General features: G+C 34.8%; 1 protein-coding gene across 1 annotated transcript in view; it reads left to right on the top strand.

Moving 5' to 3' along the window:
- COMMD10 (COMM domain containing 10) overlaps positions 1-18421 on the top strand; it is a 37549-nt gene extending 19128 nt beyond the window's left edge. The window contains exons 5-6 of the mRNA XM_008571296.1: positions 17792-17902; positions 18099-18421. Coding sequence (XP_008569518.1) covers positions 17792-17902; positions 18099-18116 — 129 coding nt within the window. The 3' untranslated portion in view covers positions 18117-18421. The remainder of the gene's footprint in view (positions 1-17791; positions 17903-18098) is intronic.
- Positions 18422-19379: the final 958 nt, after the last annotated feature.

The following is a 19379-nucleotide window of genomic DNA, read 5'->3' as shown; positions in this document are numbered from 1 at the left end:
CCCTCCCTCCCTCCCTCCCTCCCTCCATTCCTTCCTCCCTTCTTCCCTCCCTCCCTCCCTTCCTCCCTTCCTGCCTCCCTTTCTGCCTCCCTCACTCTTATGAGTGAGGACATGCGGTATTTCTCTTTCTGTACCTGGCTTATTTCAATTAACATCATTTTCTTCAAGCTAATCTATGTTGCTCTGAATGGCAGAATTTCATTCTTTTTTATGGCTGAATAGTATTCCATTGTGACTCTCAACAAATTAGATACAGAAGGAAAGTATCTCAAAACAATAAAAGCCATATATGACAAACCCACCACCAATATCATCCTGAATGGGGAAAAGCTGATAGCTTTTCCTTTAAGAACAGGAACAAAACAAGGATGCCTGCTCTTACCACTCCTATTTAACATAGTATTGGAAGTACTAGCCAGAGCAATCAGGCAAGAGAAAGAAATAAAGGGCATCCAAATTGGAAAAGGTGAAGTCAAATTGTCCTTGTTTGCACATGACATGATCTTATATATAGAAAAACCTAAAGACTACCCAAAAGCTCCTAGAGCTGATAAACAAATTCAGTAAAGTAGCAGGATACAAAATTCATATACAAAAATCAGTAGTGTTTTTGTATGCTGACAACAATCTATTAGAGAAAGAAATCAAGAAACAGGCCCATTTACAATAGCTACAAGAAAATAAAATACCTATGAATAAATTTAACCAAGGAGGTGAAAGATCTCTACAATGCAAACTACAAATCACTCCAGAAAGAAAGTAAACAGAATTTAAAAATTTTCAAGTCCAGTTTATATTTTTATCTTTTATGGTTTATGCTTCTAACATCTTATCTAAAATCTCTGCCTTTCCCAGGATCACAAAGATTTTCTTTTGTGTAGAAGTTTGATAGTATTAGCACTTATATTTAGGTCTGTGATCCATTTTGAGTTAATTTTTGTGTTTGGTGTGAGATAGGGGTTGTTCATTTTTTTTTCCGGTACAGATTTCCAGTTGTTCCAGTATTATTTGCCTTGGCACATGTGTTAGAAATCAATTGGTAGGTCTATATGTTTATACTTTTGCTAATGCCACATTGTCTTGAATGCTTTAAGTATTAAACTTGGATAGTATAACTCCTCCAACTTTTTTTAAAAATTGCTATCTGATCCTCAAACTACCTGATTGAAGGCTTTTGCACTTGTATCCCTTCTAACTGGAATAATCTTATCCTAGATAGCAAGTGTTTGCTTTCTCTCTTACCTTCTTTAGGTTTTTATTCAATTGCTTCTCTCACAGTGAAGTCTTTTCTGCCCACTTTCTTTAAAATTATAAGCCTTCTCCACTACTTATCTCACCCTGTTTTTATTTTCCTCCTTAGCACTTAGTACCATACTGTATTGTTTACTTATTTATCTTTAATGTCTCCTGACTCATTTGAATGTCAGCTTCATGAAGGTAGGTATTTCTGTTCATTTTTTTCACTGTTCCAACCTCAAGCCTAAAATAGTACCTGTGACAGAGTATATACTCAATGATTACTTGTTCAGTCAATTTGTAGAACAATCACAACACTGAACAGGTAATGCCAGAAAGTTCTGGTGTCTAACAGTGGGAAGTGATATGGAGTAACATACCAAGTCAGGACAATATACTGATAGTATCTGTATGATGAACAGTATTGCTTATTATAGCTGTGACAAGGGTGAAAGGAGTTTCTGAACTGGTAGAGGTATCCAGGGTAGAGATGGCAGATCTGTGGCTTTAGTCTGACCAGCTTTACAGCTACCAGTGTCTCATTGGCTTTTGGTGAGTTTCAATGTTAAGGATCTCTTCTCTCACTCTCTTAAGTCCCTTGATGGACAGGGTAGCACCTTCATCCCAATGCTTTCCTTTCTCCCATAGGTGAAAAGAGGTAGAAGCCTCAGACTGAGAGTGAGTTTATTTATGTAGGTGATTCTTAATGTATATACAAATATCTATTTTTATATGTTTTCCATCAGTACCATTAAAATTCTTTTAGTGTGCTAAATGCAGACTTTAATTACCTGACTAATGGACATTTTGATATATGTCCTTCTCTACTTGCAGTTAAAACTTAAGCTTTGGCAGTATGGCCAACATTATTTTGCAGGCCTGATTGGTGTAATCTTTATACCATTTTGCCATTGTTTCTTAAAAATGAATAGAAAACTAAGGTGAAACTCTGATTCTACTGATAAGAAGTGTAGGTTTCGTGAATTTAATATGATTTGCATAGAGGCAGGAATCATTAGTATCCTGAAAATACCAGGGTTTTTCTCAGGTTGAATGCTTCTTGGTTTAAGACTGATATATATATAAATATAATGTTTAAGAAAACCACATACATAGAATGCTGGAAATTGAAGATTTGTCTTAAGGCCATGGTGTAATTTGATTTTAGCCCAGGGGGTGGTAGAACCTCCTTTATTATTTTTCTGAGTTTTAGACATTCCTCTGGTTAGGAATCTGTTATATAAAAAAGTAGGTAACTACCTATCTGCATTCCTTCTATTAAATTACTTGGTAATTTAATTACCACATATAATGTTATTCTGTTTGCAAATTTGTTTTGACTTCCAAAAAGCTGGACTTTTAGAATCCAAGTTTGTAAATTGAGCACTGTCAGCTTAAAAATGGGAAATAAAACTTGGGATCTCCCGGAGGGCCTCCAAATGACAGATTGTTTAAAACATTGCTCATTTGATTATTGAGCCTATTTTAGCTGATTTTAAGTATCTTTTTCATATTCTATAGCATTTTCTTTCCAAAGAAAATAAGGTAAAATATTGAGGTGTGATCACCTGTGCTACAGTATTCTCTGATATCTAGAATGTTGTTTCCAATGCAGTGTGCTCTTAATTGGTGATATCATCCTGTTTGCTTTGGCAAACTCTTGTTTCCGGAGAAATAAGTCGCCATACAGTATGATGGAAAGAATGGAAACATTTCTATCTTAGACAAATGTAAAATTACTCTGAATCTATTATTTTAAACAAAGCTTTAACTGCATACACATGTGAGGGGTCTTCAAAACGTTCATGGAAAGATTCGTATTATCTTGTAATTCAATTTTTCCACAGATTTCTTGAAGTACCCTTGTAGATAAACACATTATTGAGAAATCATAAATATGACTCCTTATAGATTCATAAGTTTATCTTCCCAGGAGATACTACTTTCTTGGTGATACAGGTTTATAATGAGAAATGCTTCAAAAAGCTAACCACATAAAACAAATTATACCAAATTGAAAAATGCCCTTGTCCCCTGTGTAAAAGATTTAGAAAAAGTTCTTATCTTGTGCTTCATTCTATATGTATAATTTTAGGAAACAAAGAATATAGAAAAGCCAACTGTAATTATAGGGGCTTTGTGTTGGAATGGATTTGCTTTAAGTGCCATAATCTTACACCTAAGAATGGGGTATTATAAATATGAACTTAGCAAATTTTTCATAATTATTTATATTTACTAATCTTCATTCTCCTCATCTTCATGTGCCCCCTTTAAAAAATGAGCTTTTTTTTGGATGTGATTATAGTTACATGCAGTTGTAAGAAATAATACAGAGATCCCATGTACCCCTTACCCAGTTTCTTCTAATGGTAACATCTTACCTGAGTGCAGTTCAATATCATAACCAGGATATTGGCATTCTTATAGTCAAAATACAGAACATTTCCATTACCACAAGGGTCTCTTATGTTGCCCCTTTATGGCCACGCCCACTTCCCTTTCCTGCCTACTTTATGCTCCTCAGCCAACCACTAATCTATTCTGCATTTGTATAATTTCATCATTTTAAGAATATCATCTAAGTGGAATTATACAGTATTATAATATTCTGGGATTGACTTTTTTCACTCACCATAATTCTCTGGAGATTCATCCTGGTTGTTATGTTTATCAGTAGTTCATTCCTTTTTATTGCTAAGTAGTATTTCATGGAATGGGTATAAAATAGTTTGCTTAAGACTTGGAAGGACATCTGAGTTGTTTGTAGTTTTTGGCTGTTACAAATAAAGTTGTTTTAAACATTTAAGTATAGGTTTTTGCATGAACGTAAGTTTTTATTTCTCTGGAATAGATGCTCAGGAGTTCAGTACATGGGTCATATGATAGTAGTAAGTTTAGTTTTTTGAGAAACTACCTATATGTTTTCCAGAGTGGCTGTATCATTTTAAATTCCCAGCAGCAATGTACAAGTGATCCACTTTCTTTGTATCCTATTTGTGTTGTCACTATTTTTTATTTTAACTATTCTGGTGGGTATACAGTGATATCTTGGCTGTGGCTTTAATTTGCATTTCTTAGATGATTAATGATGTTGAACATTTTGTCTTGTGCTTATTTGCTATCTGTATATACTTTTCAATGAAATGTCTCTTCATATCTTTTGCACATTTTCTGACTAGATTGGTTTTTTTTTTTTTTTTTTATGGCTATTGGAAATGGGCTTGCTTTCTTGATTTCACTTTCTGTTAGTTCATTATTTGAAAATATAAACACAACTGATTTGGGGGCATTAACTTTGTGTCCTGCAACCTTACTGAAATTATTAATCAGCTCTAAGAGTTTTTTGATAGAATCTTTAGGTTTTTCTATATATAAGATCATGTCATATGCAAATAAGGAAAATTGACTTTGTCTTTTACAATCTGGATGTCCTTTATTTCTTTCTCTTACCTGACTTCTCTGTGTAGTACTTCCAATATTATATTAAATAGTAGAGATGAGAGTGGACATCCTTCTCTTGTTCCTGTTCTTAAGGGAAAAGCCTTCAGTTTTTCACCATTCAAGACGATATTGGCTGTGGGCTTGTCTTTGATAGCTTTTACTGTGTTGAGATACTTTCCTTCTATACCTCATTTGCTGCGAGTCTTCATCTGAAGGGATATTGAATTTTATTGAATGCTTTTTCTGCATCTATAGAGATAATCATATGGTTTTTGTCCTTGAGTTTGTTGATGTGGTGTGTCACATTTATTGACTTGTGTATGTTGAACCATTGTTGCATCTCTGAAATGAATCCCACTTGGTCATGGTGTATAACTTTTTTTATGTGTTGCTGTATCCTGATTGGTAGTATTTTATTGAGGATTTTTGTATCTATATTCACATTTATTGACTTGTGTATGTTGAACCATTGTTGCATCTCTGAAATGAATCCCACTTGGTCATGGTGTATAACTTTTTTTATGTGTTGCTGTATCCTGATTGGTAGTATTTTATTGAGGATTTTTGTATCTATATTCACATTTATTGACTTGTGTATGTTGAACCATTGTTGCATCAGCGGGAACCGGTCTGTATGTGGGATCCGAACCCTCGGCGGGAGAGCCGCCGCGCTCCCAAGCGGCACACTGTAGCAGTGCGCCACCGGGCCGGCCCCTAGATTGGTTTTTTTTACTGTTGAGTTTTGGAGTTCATTATATATTAGCTATTAATCCTTTGTCAGATATGTGTTTTGGAAATATTTGCTCTTACCTGTTCCTTGACTTATCTTCTTAATATTTTTGCTCTGCAAAAGATCCTGTTTTTTTGGTGAAGGCCAATTTATCAATCTTTCCTTTTATTGTGCTTTTGGTATTAAATTTAAGAATTATTTGCCTAGCTCTCGATTGTCTGGAACTCTGTTTTTTTTTTTTTTCTTTTTCCTAAAAATTGTATAGTTTTATGTTTTCATTTAAGTCCATGATCCTTTTTGAGTTAATTTTTGCATAAGGTATGAGAGTTTGAATTTCATTTTTTTCCCCCTATGATTCTTGAGGTAGATTTGAAACTTTATTTTACCAAATGTAAGCATTTGGTGCTTCAAATTGTCCTCTCAGTTCTGCTTTAGCTGCATCCCTCAAATTTTGATACAGTGTGTTTTCATTTTCAGTTAGTTCAATGTATATTTTGATTTCCCTTGAGACTTTCTCTATGACTCATGGATTATTTAGAAGCGTGTTGTTTAGTTTCCAAATGTTTGGAGATTTTTCTGTTATTGATTTCTAGTTTGATACCATTGTGGTCAGAGACATGCTTTATTTGTATCAAAAATAACATATACATATATAGCAAATAGACCACATAATGAGATTTTAAAAGTTATAAAAGCAGAAAATGTAATATAAAATCATTCAGGACAAAGATCAAACATCTTTATAACAATAGATGGAAATGAGAAAATCACCTACTTAAAATCCCTTGTAATAAAGTCATAAAGTAAGACCAACTCTGGGCTTTACACAAGAGATATACCCAAAGCAGATTGGTACAGCACATTTGAAGATAAACAGGTATGTGATTTAAAGGGCAAAAGAAACAGACATGAAAAAGAGAAACTGGAGTTCCATACCAAGAAACAGAGTGGACACTTACCCACTGTAAAAGTAAGGTAGTTAGAGACACTGGAATGTGACTCAGAAATTTGTTGTAATAATGGCACTTAAGAGAAATAAAACTATATAAAGCTTACTGTATGTCTAGAACTGAATCCTGTAATTAAATACACTGGAAGGAAAGACATTTCTACCATAAAATACTTTTGAAGAGATAACATAATTTTTATTACAGTATTGAACAAATGGAGAAAACCTGCTACAAAATGAATTAGGACAACACGAAGGGGTATTGTTTAACTTGTGTAAAAATTTTTTAAGGTCTTTAGAGACTGCAGAGTATGACTATAAAAATAATTGACATTGATCTTGAAGTGAATGGGAAAACTAGAAAGTAACATGTATTTTTAATCTCCTGTTTGTCAGATGCTTTGCTGGTACTTTTACATATTACTATCTTATTTATTACCCACAAAAACTCAGTGCAGTGGTTAAATTAGATTTCTTCTGTTTCACCAATGTTAAGAAACCAAGAATTAGAAGGATTAGGCAGTTTTCCCAGTAGCATGAAACTAGGAATAGTGGGCATAGAATTTTTGAGTACAGGTTTGACTGATTAAAAAACAAATAACGTTATTATTGAAAGATTTCACAAAAAAACTGCAGAAATGTTTGTTAGGTCCACATTCAGAAGTTTAAAACCTGAAAAGAAAGTGAGCCTCTTAAGATGATTAAGGAGGTTATGCCAGTGCTTGAGGAATATGATTCCAATTTTCTGATGTTTGCCTCCATCTCTGAAGCTATCATTTGAAAAAGGCATTTGTTCCGATTTTCCGAAAACATGTTTAAACAAATGTGCCTCAAAGTGTTAAGTCCTATTAACCTATTATTATACTTTTTGCTTCTCCTTCTTCAAGCAATCTTCCTATACCATCTATTACTAGTTTGAAGAAAATAATAGATATTCCTTTTAAAATTAGGATGGGTAAAAGAAAATAATTGTTTCTATCTTTTTAAAAAGTTACTGACTGAAACATAATTGATTATACATATATGTGGGATACAGTATTGAATATCCATACCTGTGTGCAATATGTGATGCTTGAATTAGGTTGATTAGTATATTCAACGTTACCAAATGTAATCATTTTTTGTGGCCCTTTACCAATTTCTCACTGTCCCCTCTCCCTCTTTCCCATTTGTGGGGGGCTCAGTTCTGTTCTTTCCTTATTAAAGTTCAGCATATTATTGTGATTGTTATATCTGTCTGTCTTTTTTATTATTTGTTTGTTTTTTTAGCTTCCACTTATGAGTGAGGACATGTGGTATTTATCTTTCTGTGCCTGGCTTATTTCACTTAACATAATTTTCTGTAAGTTCACCCATGTTGCTGTGAATGGCAAAATTTCATTCTTTTTTATGGTAGAGTAGTATTCCATTCTGTACATATACTATATTTTCCTTATCTATTCATCTGATGATGGGCATTTAGGTTGGTTCCAATTCTTGGCTATTGTAAATAGAGCTGTGATAAACATGGGGGTGCAGGTATCCCATCAACATGATTTCCATTCCATTCCAGTGGGATTGCTGAATCGTATGGCCACTCTATCTGTAGTTGTTTCAGGAAACTCCATACTATTTTCCATAATGGCTGCACTGATTTACAGTTCCACTAACAGTGTAGGAGGGATTCTCTTTGTCCACATCCTTGGTAGCATTTGTTATTTTCCAAATTTTTGATAATGGCCAGTCTAACTAGAGTGAGGTGATATCTCAGTGTGCTTTGATTTGTGTTTCCCTGATTAGAGATGGTGAGAATTTTTTCATGTGTCTGTTGGCCATTTATGTCTTTCTTTGAGAAATGCCTATTTAGCTCCTTTGCCCATTTTTTAATTGGGTTACTTGGTTTTTTTTTACTGTAAAGTTATTTGAGTTCCTTGTATATTCTGGACATTAATCCTTTGTCAGATATGTATTTTGCTAATATTTTCTCCCTCTCTGTTAGTTGTCTTTTTGCTGTGTTAATAGTTTCTTTTGCTATGCAGAAACTTTTTAGTTTGTTATAATCCCATTTTTTTTTTCTTTTGTTTCCTGTGCTTTTGGGTCTTATTCATAATGTCTTTGCCCTGTCCTATTTTCTGAAGTATTTCCCATATGTTTTCTTCTAGGAGTTTTATAGTTTCAGGTCTTACATTTAAGTCTTTAATCCATTTTGAGTTTCTTTTGGTATATGGCGAAGGTATGTGTCTAGTTTCATTCTTCTACATATGAATGTCTAGTTTTCCCAGCGCCATTTATTGAAGAGATAGCCTTTTCTCCAATGTATGTTCTTGATGCCTTTGTCAAAGATCAGTTGGCTGTAAATATGTAGTTTGATTTCTAGGTTCTCTATTCTGTTCCATTGGTCCGAGTGTCTATTTTTATGCCAGTACTATTGTTTTAGTCACTACAGCTTTGTAGTAAAATTTGAAGTAAGGTAGTGTTATGTCTCTGGCTTTATTTTCTTTTCTCAGGATTGTTTTGGCTATTCAAGGTCTTTTGTATATGAATGTTAGGATTGTTTTTTGTTTCATTGAGGAATATATTGGTATTTTGATGGGGATTATATTGAATTTGTAGATCACTTTGGGTAGTATGGATATTTTCACAGAGTTAATTCTTCTAATCAAAGAGTATGGTGTGTCTTTCCATCTTTTTGTGTCCTCTTCAATTTCTTTCATCAATGATTTGTTGTTCTCATTGTATAGATCTTTCACCTCCTTGGTCAAATGGATTCCTATGTATTTTATATTTTTGTTGACTATTGTAAATGGGCTTGATTTCTTGTTTTCTTTCTCTGCTCATTCATTATTAGAGTATAAAAATGCTACTGATTTTTGCATGTTGATTTTGTATCCTGCAAATTTAGTGAAATTGCTTATCAGCTCTAAGTGTTTGTTCTTTGTAGAGTCTTTAGGTTTTTCGATATATAGGATCATGTCATCTGCAAACAGGGACAGTCTGACTTTGTCTTTTCCCAATTGGATGCCCTTTGTTTCTTTCTCTTGCCTGATTGCTCTGGCTAGTACTTCCAATACTGTGTTAAATAGGAGTGGTGAGAGTAGTCATCCTTATCTTGTGTTCTTAAAGGAAAAGATATCAGCTTACCCCCATTCAGGATGATATTGATGGCAGATTCATCATATATGGTTTTTTTAGGTTGAGGTACTTTCCTTCTATACCTAATTTGCTGAGATTCTTTATCATGAAGGGATGTTGAATTTTGTCAAATGCTTTTTCTGTGTCTATTGAGTTAATTGTATTGTTTTTGTACTTGATTTTGTTGATGTGGCATATCACATTTATTGATTTGCATATCTTGAACCATTCTTGCATCCCTGGGATGAATCTCTCTTGATCACGGTGTATAATTTTTTTGATGTGTTGCTGTGTTCTCTTTGCAGATATTTTGCTGAGGATTTTTGCATCTATGTTCATCAGAGATATTGGCCTGTAGTTTTCTTTTTTTTGTTGTATCTGTATTTGGTTTTGGTAGCAGGGTGATGCTGGTCTTATAGAATGAGTTTTGGAGAATGGTCGCTGTTTCAATTTTGGATTATTCGTAGATAATTGGTATTAGTTCTCTCTAAAGGTTTATTAGAATTCAGCAGTAAAACCATCCAGTCCAGGGCTTTTCTTTATTGAGAGACAGCTGATTACTGTTTCAATCTTGTTGCTTGTTAACAGTCTGATCAGGTTTTGTATTTCTTCCTGGGTCAGTCTTGGTAGTATGTATGTGTCCAGAAATTTATCCATTTCCTCCAGGTTTTCAAATTTTTTGATGTATAGTTGCTTATAATAGTCTCTAATGATTCTTTGTATTTCTGTGGTATCATTTGTGATGTCTCCTTTTTCATTTCTGATTTTTATTTGGATATTCTCACTTCTTTTTTTGTTAGCCTAGCTAATGATTTGTCTATTTTGTTTATTTTCTCAAAAAAAACAAACAAAACAAAAAAAACTTTTTTTTTCATTGATCTTTTGAATAGTTTGTTTGGGTCACTGTATCATTTAATTCTACTCTGATCTTAATTATTTCTCTCCATCTACTAATTTTGGGATTGGATTGTTCTTGTTTTTCTAGTTCTTTGAGGTGTAGAGTAGGTTTATTTGAAATCTTTGTATTCTTTTGATATAAGTATTTATTGCAATAAACTTCCCTCTTAGTAGTGCTTTGCAGTATCCCACAGGTTTTCTGTGAGGTGTCTTTTTTTCATTAGTTTCAAGAAAATTTTTCATTTCCTGTTTAATTTCTTCTAGGTACCATGGGTCACTCAGGAACATGTTTAATTTCCATGTATTTGTATAGTTTCTATAGTTTCCCTTGTTATTGATTTTTAGTTTTTTCTATTGTGGTCTAAGGAGATACTTGAAATGATTTCAATTTTTTAAAAATTTGTTGAGACTTGATTTGTGACTTAACATGTGGTCTTTCCTGATGAATGTTTCATGTGTTGATGAGAGGGATGTGTATTCTGTGGTTGGTGGATGAAATGTTTTGTAGATATCTGCCAAGTCCAATTGGTCTAACATGTGGTTTAAATCTTGTGTTTCTCTGTTGATTTGTTGCCTAGATGATATATCCAATGTTGAAAGAGTGGTGTTCAGATCCCCAACTATTATTGTGTCTTGATCTGTCTCCTTATGTCTAATAGTGTTTGTTTTATGTATCTGGGTGCTCCAATGTTGGGTGCATGTATATTTATGATTGTTATGTCTTCTTGCTGGATAGATCCCTTTATCCTTATATTTTGGTTTTCTTTGTCTCTTTTTATAGTTTTTGGTTTAAAGTTTATTTTATCCAATGTAAGAATAGCTTCTCCATTTGTGTGGTATATCTTTTTCCAACTCCTCACTCTTAGTGTGTGTGTCTTTACAGGTGAGGTGAGTCTCTTTCAGATAGCATATAGTTGGATCTACCTTTTTAATCCAATCAGTCAGTCTGTGTCTTTTGAGTGGAGAATTTAATCCATTTACTTTTAGGGTTGTTATTGTAAGGTATTATCTTCTGGCATTTTATTGATTTTCATTTGGACATTTTAACTATATTTTGTTTCCCTTTTATTGTTTGTCTTCAGTGTTTGTTGGTTTTTAGAGGTAGTAAGATACAGTTTTTTTTTTCTCTTTCTTTTGGCATTTTTATTTTACCAGTGGGTTTTGTCTTCTTGTGTATTCGTGGTAGTGATTATCATCTTTTGGATTCTAGATGTAGGACTCCCTTGAGGATTTCTTGTAGTGGTTGTTGTGTGGTGGTGAACTCACAGTTTTTGTTTCTCTGGGAAATACACTATTTCTTCTTCATTTCTGAAGGATAGGCTTGCTGGGTTTAGTATTTTTGGCTGGCTGTGTCTTTCTTTTGATATTTTGAATATATCATCCCATTCTCTTCTGGCCTGTGGAGTTTCTGTTGAGAAGTCTGGTGTTACTCTGATGGGGTCTCACTTATAGGTGACTTCACACTTTTTCCTTCCATTTTTAGGTTTCTCTCTTTGTCTTTGAGTTTTTCCAGTTTGACTATACTATGCCTTAGAGGACCTTTTTAGACTGAATCTGTGTGGGCATTTTTGAGCCTCCTGAATCTGAAGGTCTGTGTCCCTTCCTATATCTAGGAAGTTTTCCAATATTACTTGATTGAAAATGTTCTGAAAGCCTTTACCTTTCTCCTTTCCTTCAGTAATACCCATGATTTGGATGTTTATACACTTAACATTGTCTGTTTTCTCTCTTAGATTTTCATTTTTTTAAATTTTTTTTTTTTTTTTTTTTTGGCCCACCTGAGTTATTTCATGGAGACTGTATTCAGGATCAGAAGTTCTTTCTCCTGTTTTCTGTAACCTGCCACTTAAGCTCTCAGTTGTGTTTTTTTATTTTGTTGAATGACTCCTTCAGTTCCATGAGTTCTGCTACATTGTTTTTTAAAGTATTAATCTCTGTGTAAATTTCTTCTTTCCTATCCTGGATAGTTTTGCTCAGTTCATTGTGTTGTCTAACTGTATATCCTTGAGTTTCCTTGAAATTGTTGCTTGGAATTCCTTTTCAGTCATTTGAAGGGTTTCCTGCTTTATGAGGTCTGGTACTTGAGAGTTATTTTATTCCTTTGGTGGACTCATATTTTCTTGTTTTTTCCATATTTTTAGTATTTCTACATTGATGTCTGGTCATCTGGTAGATCAGTTGCTTTTTCTATTACTCTCCTTCTCTGGAATCTTTTGATGACCCTACTTGCGTCAGTGCAGTCAAGTGGTTGGCAGCCCACCTGCTTAGTGGTTGTTGTGGCTGCTGCTGTGGTAGTAGGCTGCCCTTACAGAAGTGGTGTTTGTGGAGGTGGCTTTGGTGGACTGCCCATGTAGCAGCAGTGGTTCCAGTGCCTGCAAACTGCTTGCACAGCAGTGGTGGCTGCCTGGTGGCCCCAGTGGTGGCAGCAACTGCAGTGGTGGTGGTTGCAGTAGCTGCCCTCTTGGCTTCAATGTCAACAGCAGCAGCCTGCACAACTGCAGTGTCTGTAGCAGCAGCAGGGTTACCTCCTAGAAGTGGCAGCAGTGTTGGTGGGTGCAACTGTGTCCCTCGTGTCTGTGATGTCTGCAGTAGAAGCTGGGTTACCTTGTGGGGGCAGCAGTAGCACTGGTGGCTACAACTGCCAACCTCACTACTGCAGTGTCCTTGATGGCAGCAGCGTTAAGTCTTGGTGATGGCACTAGCAGAAATGGTTGCAGTTGCCTCGCATCTGTGGAGTCCACAGCTGCAGTGATATGTGACCCAAAATATGTAAACGATGTTTCTAGTTTGTCATTTCTTTTAGCCAATAGTAGGTATGTGAATGAGTTACAAAGTCTTGATTAACATGAGGTTTGTAGATTGGTCTTTCTGAACCTAGCTCCAATTAGTAACTTTTCAAATTAGAGTTGTACCTTTTTGTCAAATGACTTGATGGTTTTTAATAATTTTCTAAAGTGAATATAATAAGTATAACATTATTATGAATATAACAGTTTAAAATATATATATTTTTTGAAGTTTTAAAATCAAAGTGTTTGGTAGTTTCATGCATCTATAATATGGATTTTCTAAGTTGTATTTTCAGAAAGAGAATATATAATATGAACAAAGAAAGACAACTCATAGCCATATTATAAATTACTTGGGGAAAGGACAGTGAGATTGGAAAGAACACTGAATTAGAGAAGTTGGGAAAGGAGGTGCCGCCAACTCCATATATGATAATATACATGTAGTCCTTCACAACAACTTGATGAGATAGGTATTATTACCTCCATTTTGCAAGTGAGGAAAGTGAGACTCAGAGAGATGAATGCATAACTTGCTTAAGGTCAACTAATATGGAATTCCGCAGGCCACACTCTTAACTGCTAGTCAGTAAACCATATGAAAGCTATAGGATAATGTTTACCCATTACAAAAAAGACTTCTGGACATGCTTTGGTCTGCAGATACCAAAATTAATTGTGTGTGTGTGTGTGTGTGTGTGTTTGTAAAGAACCAGCCAAATGTTGACTCTATAGGTCATAATATTGCCTTCTACAAAAGCCACATCCAAATAGAACTGTTTTTTTCCTTTCCTTTTCATTTTCATGTAAATACTTCTCTTTGAAAGCTTATGTATATTATATAATCAGTCTCTTATTTGAGACTCTGTCAGGGGCTGTTGTAGGTCACAGGGATATAAAGGTGAATCAGACTTTAGCCTTGTCCTACCAGCGATAGTCTACTCTGGTGAGACAGACATGTAGGCAAATTATTGGAATATACTGATCTAAATGTTGAGAGAAGGATACTGAGTGCTGAGAGAGCAAAGTGGCAACTACAGAGGGAAGGGAATTGAAAAATTACAAAGGAGATGACATTGGAGCAAAAGAACAGTCATGTGAAACAGCATAGTGCATTCTGGGAATCACATTTGTGCAGTGTGGCTAAATTATAGATAATTAGTAAGGTGTGTTAGAACATACGACTGCAAAGGTAGTTAGGTATCACATCCTAAGGGGCTGTGTGTGTTAGACTTGGGACTTAAAAGTTTGGATTTTATTTTTTAGGTAGTAAACGGAGCTATTGGAGAATTTTAAAAAGGAAAATGAAATAATGGGTTGGAGTTTGATAGGAGACAGGTAGCAGTTAGAAGACTATTACCTCTCGCCATATACCAAAATCATCTCAAAGTGGACTAAAGACTTAAATATAAGACCTGAAACTGGGGCTGGCCCGGTGGCGCACTCGGTAGAGTGCGGCGCTTGGGAGCGCGGTGGCGCTCCCGCTGAGGGTTCGGATCCCATATAGAGACCGGTCTGCTCACTGGTTGAGCGCGGTGCGGGTGCGACACCGAGGGTTGCGATCCCGTTGCCGGTCGCGGTACGGGCGCGACACCACGGGTTGCGATCCTGTTACCGGTCACAAAAAAAGACAAAAAAGGAAAAAAAAAAAAAAGACCTGAAACTGTAAAACTCCTAGAAGAAAACGTAGGTGAAATATTTCAGGAAAGAGGACTGTGCAAAGACTTTATGAGTAAGACCTGAGAGCACAGGCAACAAAAGAAAAAAAATAAACAAATGAGATTAAGTCAAACTAAAAAGCTTCCGCACAGCAAGGGAAACAATCAGTGGAGTGCAAAGACCACCTGTGGAATGGGAGAAAATACTTGCAAACTATACATACAACAAAGGATTAATATCCAGAATATACAAGGAACTCAAACAACAGTAAAAAAAACAAATAATCTGATTTTAAAAATGTGCAAAGGAGCTGAATAGACATTTCTCAAAGTGAGATATATTGATGGCCAACAGACACATGAAAAAATGCTCAACATCACTTAGCATCAGGGAAATGCAAATCAAAACCACACTGAGATATCACCTCACCCCAGTTAGACTGACCATTATCAAAAAGACAGATAATAACAAATGCTGGTGAGGATGTGGAAAAGGGAGAACCCTCCTGTACTGTTGGTGGGACTGTAAATTAGTACAGCCATTGTGGAAAACAGTATGGAGGTTCCTCAGACAACTACAGATAGAACTGCCCTATGATCCAGCAATCCCACTGCTGGGTATATACTCAAAGGAATAGAAATCATCATGTTGAAGGGACACCTGCATTCCCACGTTTATCACAGCTCTATTTACAATAGCCAAGAGTTGGAACCAACCTAAATGTACATCAACGGATGACTGGATAAGGAAAATGTGGTATATATACACAGTGGAATAGTACTCTGCCATAAAAAAGGATGAAATTCTGCCATTCTCAGCTTGGATGAGCTTGGAGAAAATTATGTTAAGTGAAATAAGCCAGGCACAGAAAGAGAAACACCACATATCCTCACTCATAAGTGGGAGCTAAAAAAAAAAAAAAATTAAGACAGAAAGAAAGAAACAACCACCACAGTAATAATTTGAACTTTCAGAAGGAGAAAATATAACTATGGTTACTAGAGGTGGGAAAGGGGGAGTGAGAGGGGGGTTAAGGAGACATTAGGTAATGGACACAAAGAATAATTACGTTTTGTAATGAGGAATATGCAGATAGTCCTGATTTGATCATCACTTAATGCACACAAATACTGATATTCAACTCTGTACCCCACAAAAATGTATAATCAATTATGTTTCAATAAAAAAGAAAACTATGATAATCTGGGAAGAGATGGATGATGTGGGTCTAAACTGGGTCATGAATTTTGGATAACATTTGAAAGATACTATAGAAAAAATTATTTAACCAAAAGTGCCTTATATTTATAATGCTTGCAGTTTCCAAAATACTTTGAAAATGCATTTTCTTATTTGATATTACCAATAACTCAAAAAAGTAGATAGTTTAGATAGATTTATTTCCATTTTGAATGAAGACATTGGCTAAGTTTCAATCTTACAAGATCTCAGGGAATCATAGCTAGTGAGTGATAGCTTAAGCATGAACCAAAGGTCAGTACAGTGTCCTACAGGCCCATGTGAATACTAGTAGGAGTTGTTCAATTAAGACATGACATCTGTCAAAATGCTTTGGGAGATGTGAGAGTGGTTATGGCATATATATTCCTGCTTTATTGGAGGGTCTATTACATGCGACTTTTGAAAATACTGGCAGGCTGGTATCAGAGTATGTTTACTGTAATCAGTGTTAAAGATCAATATATCAAGAATGCTTACTATGTACCATTAAATTGATTTTTTACTGATTAGGTATTATGGATTATGTTACTGTAACATCTTCCCCTTTTTACCCATAAACTCTAAAAGGTTCAGTGCCAGAAAGAACAGAACTGTATCTTTATTTTCTCATCACATCCTCTCTTAAATAGATAATAAGAGTATTTTCATTGCTCTTTTTCAAACTTGGCTTTGAGTAACTGCTGTGATTCTAGCTGTTGAACAGTCTTTCAAGTTAAGTGATTAGTATTCTGGTCAAGTAAAAATTGTTGTGAGGCTGCCATTCTTACCGAGTATAGCAAAGGTGTTTTTACTAAATTCATTATTAGGGTCATGTTGTCAGAGACATATGACAGTTAAATTTTACAAAACTTGCTTAAATATTGATACTTGAGACTTACAGGAAATTAAATCTAAAACCTTATACTTCTGAGGTTGGAGGAACTGATAAGCTGTCAAGTTCAATAAAGCCATGTTTGTGCTGCTTAATATTTTAAAAGAAAAATTAAACTGTCTTAGTTCTTCTTTAGAATTTCTGTCTTACTTAATTAAATTTTGCTGTTGTGTTAACTAATAAATTGAAAGAAATGTTCTAATTAGTTTTTGTCATAACTGGAAACTGTAGTAGATTAGAGTACTTTGGAAAGTGTGATAGTCTTTTGGGTAACACCTGCTTACTAGGAGATATTAATTCTTTGCCTGATTCTCTTCCAGTCTTGCTAAATTGTGTCTAAGGATATATGTGCACCTCTTACTATACGGTACTTCAGTTTCTCTCTAAATTAAAAAAAAAAAAAAAAAGAGAGCGGTCTTACCTGTGTGTACTACCTAAGTAAAGATTTTTGAAAGATAAAGGGAAATCATTAAAGTGTTTTTCATCAATTTATTCTCTTTACTAGTTGAAATTTCTAAGTATTTAAAAATCATTGTTATTAAAAAATGCTATTTTAAAATAGTAATTTACTATTTAAAAACCATTGGCTCTTTTAGTGTATTTCATTGCTTAGTCTTAGAATCTTTATTTTTAGAATGTAGCATATTTAAAGATCGCTTTTACTGTTGAATTTGACAGGCATGGCAAAAGGCCAATTTAATGAGTCCAAAGGGAAAATTTGCAGAGTATGCAGGTTAATGGATCCCTAGAACTGACTTTCAGTGAAGTCCAGGCTATCCATATTCATTCCTGCTGAGTGAAGATTTGCTTAAAGTTGACTTTTCTTCCTTCTGTACCATCTGATTCTAATCTGCCTTTTATAGCTAGAGACGGTCGGATGGCAGCTGAACCTTCAAATGGCTCACTCTGGTCAAGCTAAACTAAAATCTCCTCAAGCTGTGTTACAACTAGGAATGAGCAATGAAGATTCAAAGGTAAGAAATGGTATTTCATTGAAATGATGTGTTTTGTTTTAAATCTTATATTTTTTTGTTCACAGGGTCTTTGCTTGCTGGATTTAAAATTTAAACATAATTCAGTTAAAATTAAACAAGGATTATAAATTGATAGGTCTTTATTTGTGACAATTTTTTTTTCTTTTTTTCTCTTTCTTTTGTGACTGGCTGGTAGGAGGATCCAAAAACTTGATCTTGGTGTTACCAGCATCCCACTCTATCGAGTGAGCTAACTAGCCAGCCTATTTGTGACAGTCTTTGATGTCAGATTCAAGTATCACTTTATTTATCTGAAGAAATAGCTTATCTTGCAAGGTACTTTTCATACAAGAACATTTCATAATGTCCTCTTCTAAATTCTGCAATAAAAAAATTGGTGAATACCGTATAAAATTTTAATTTTAATGTTTTAGATATTTGTGGATATTCCTGGATGCTTTGTGTGTTAAGTTGCATACAAATAGTAGAGGGAATATTATTTGTTGTCTGTCCAATGCCTGGAATATCATCATGACCTGAATTGTTTTTGTGTGTATGTGCATGTGTTTAAATTCCAGCTCTTACAAAATAAAATTTTGAATTAATTTTATATCACATTGTAGAGGATTGTTAAAGCAAATGTACTTCACAGGGCCGGTTTTCCAAAGCCTTGCAGTTTCAAATATTGACCTTGCAGAGGACTGGAAATTTTCCTCAGGCTATAAAGTCTCTGATGTAAGATAAAGATTTGTGGCACAGTAACGTTGCTGGCTCAAGGACAGACTAGTTACTGATTGTTATGTGAAGATGTGAAGATGTGAGAAATTGCTGTAAGAAGGGAATGTTTGCTAGATCAAGCTTTTGTTGGTGGATCACTTAATTATCTAATGGAATGTCATCTGACTTGTTTCACTGAAAGTTACCAGCCTATATTGTTAAACTATAGCCCCACATATGTTCTCTTCCTGTAACTTCCTGGTCTGGAAAATAAATGCAGGAAGAGAACCCCAGTTTGGGGTTAATTTCCCAAGGAAGGGATGCCTCTTGTTTGACGGTTCCGAGGGAGATTAACCACTTCTGGGTCTCTCACTGCTCAGAAGAGATGGGCTTTGAGTAATCCTTTGCAGCTCTGTCACCCAGGGGAAGTAGGGGTGACAAATCCGTGGGGGGCAAAGCAACACCACATAGTGATTTCTCCTTTAGTATTAATTTCAGAACAACTTGAATGTGGTTATCAAAGAGTTGCTATAGAATGGGTTTTTTTACTCTGTCACATAGAGAAATATATATATTTCAGATTATAATGGGAGGTAGTTATATTTTATGTTATAAATGATTATCTTTTTAAGATAGAAAAGGGGGAATGATTTCCCCTCCTAAATAGATAAGACTTTTTCTCATTTTAAGATAAATAAAATAGAGTTGAGAATGAAGTGCTATGGAAGATCTGAGGAGGAAGAGATTACAGTGGATGAAT

The sequence above is a fragment of the Galeopterus variegatus genome, unplaced genomic scaffold (assembly GCF_000696425.1).
Source record: "Galeopterus variegatus unplaced genomic scaffold, G_variegatus-3.0.2 Scaffold676, whole genome shotgun sequence".
NCBI classification, from domain to species: Eukaryota; Metazoa; Chordata; class Mammalia; order Dermoptera; family Cynocephalidae; genus Galeopterus; species Galeopterus variegatus.
Note: the sequence above shows the minus strand (reverse complement) of the source record. Positions and strands in the feature narration are given on the sequence as shown.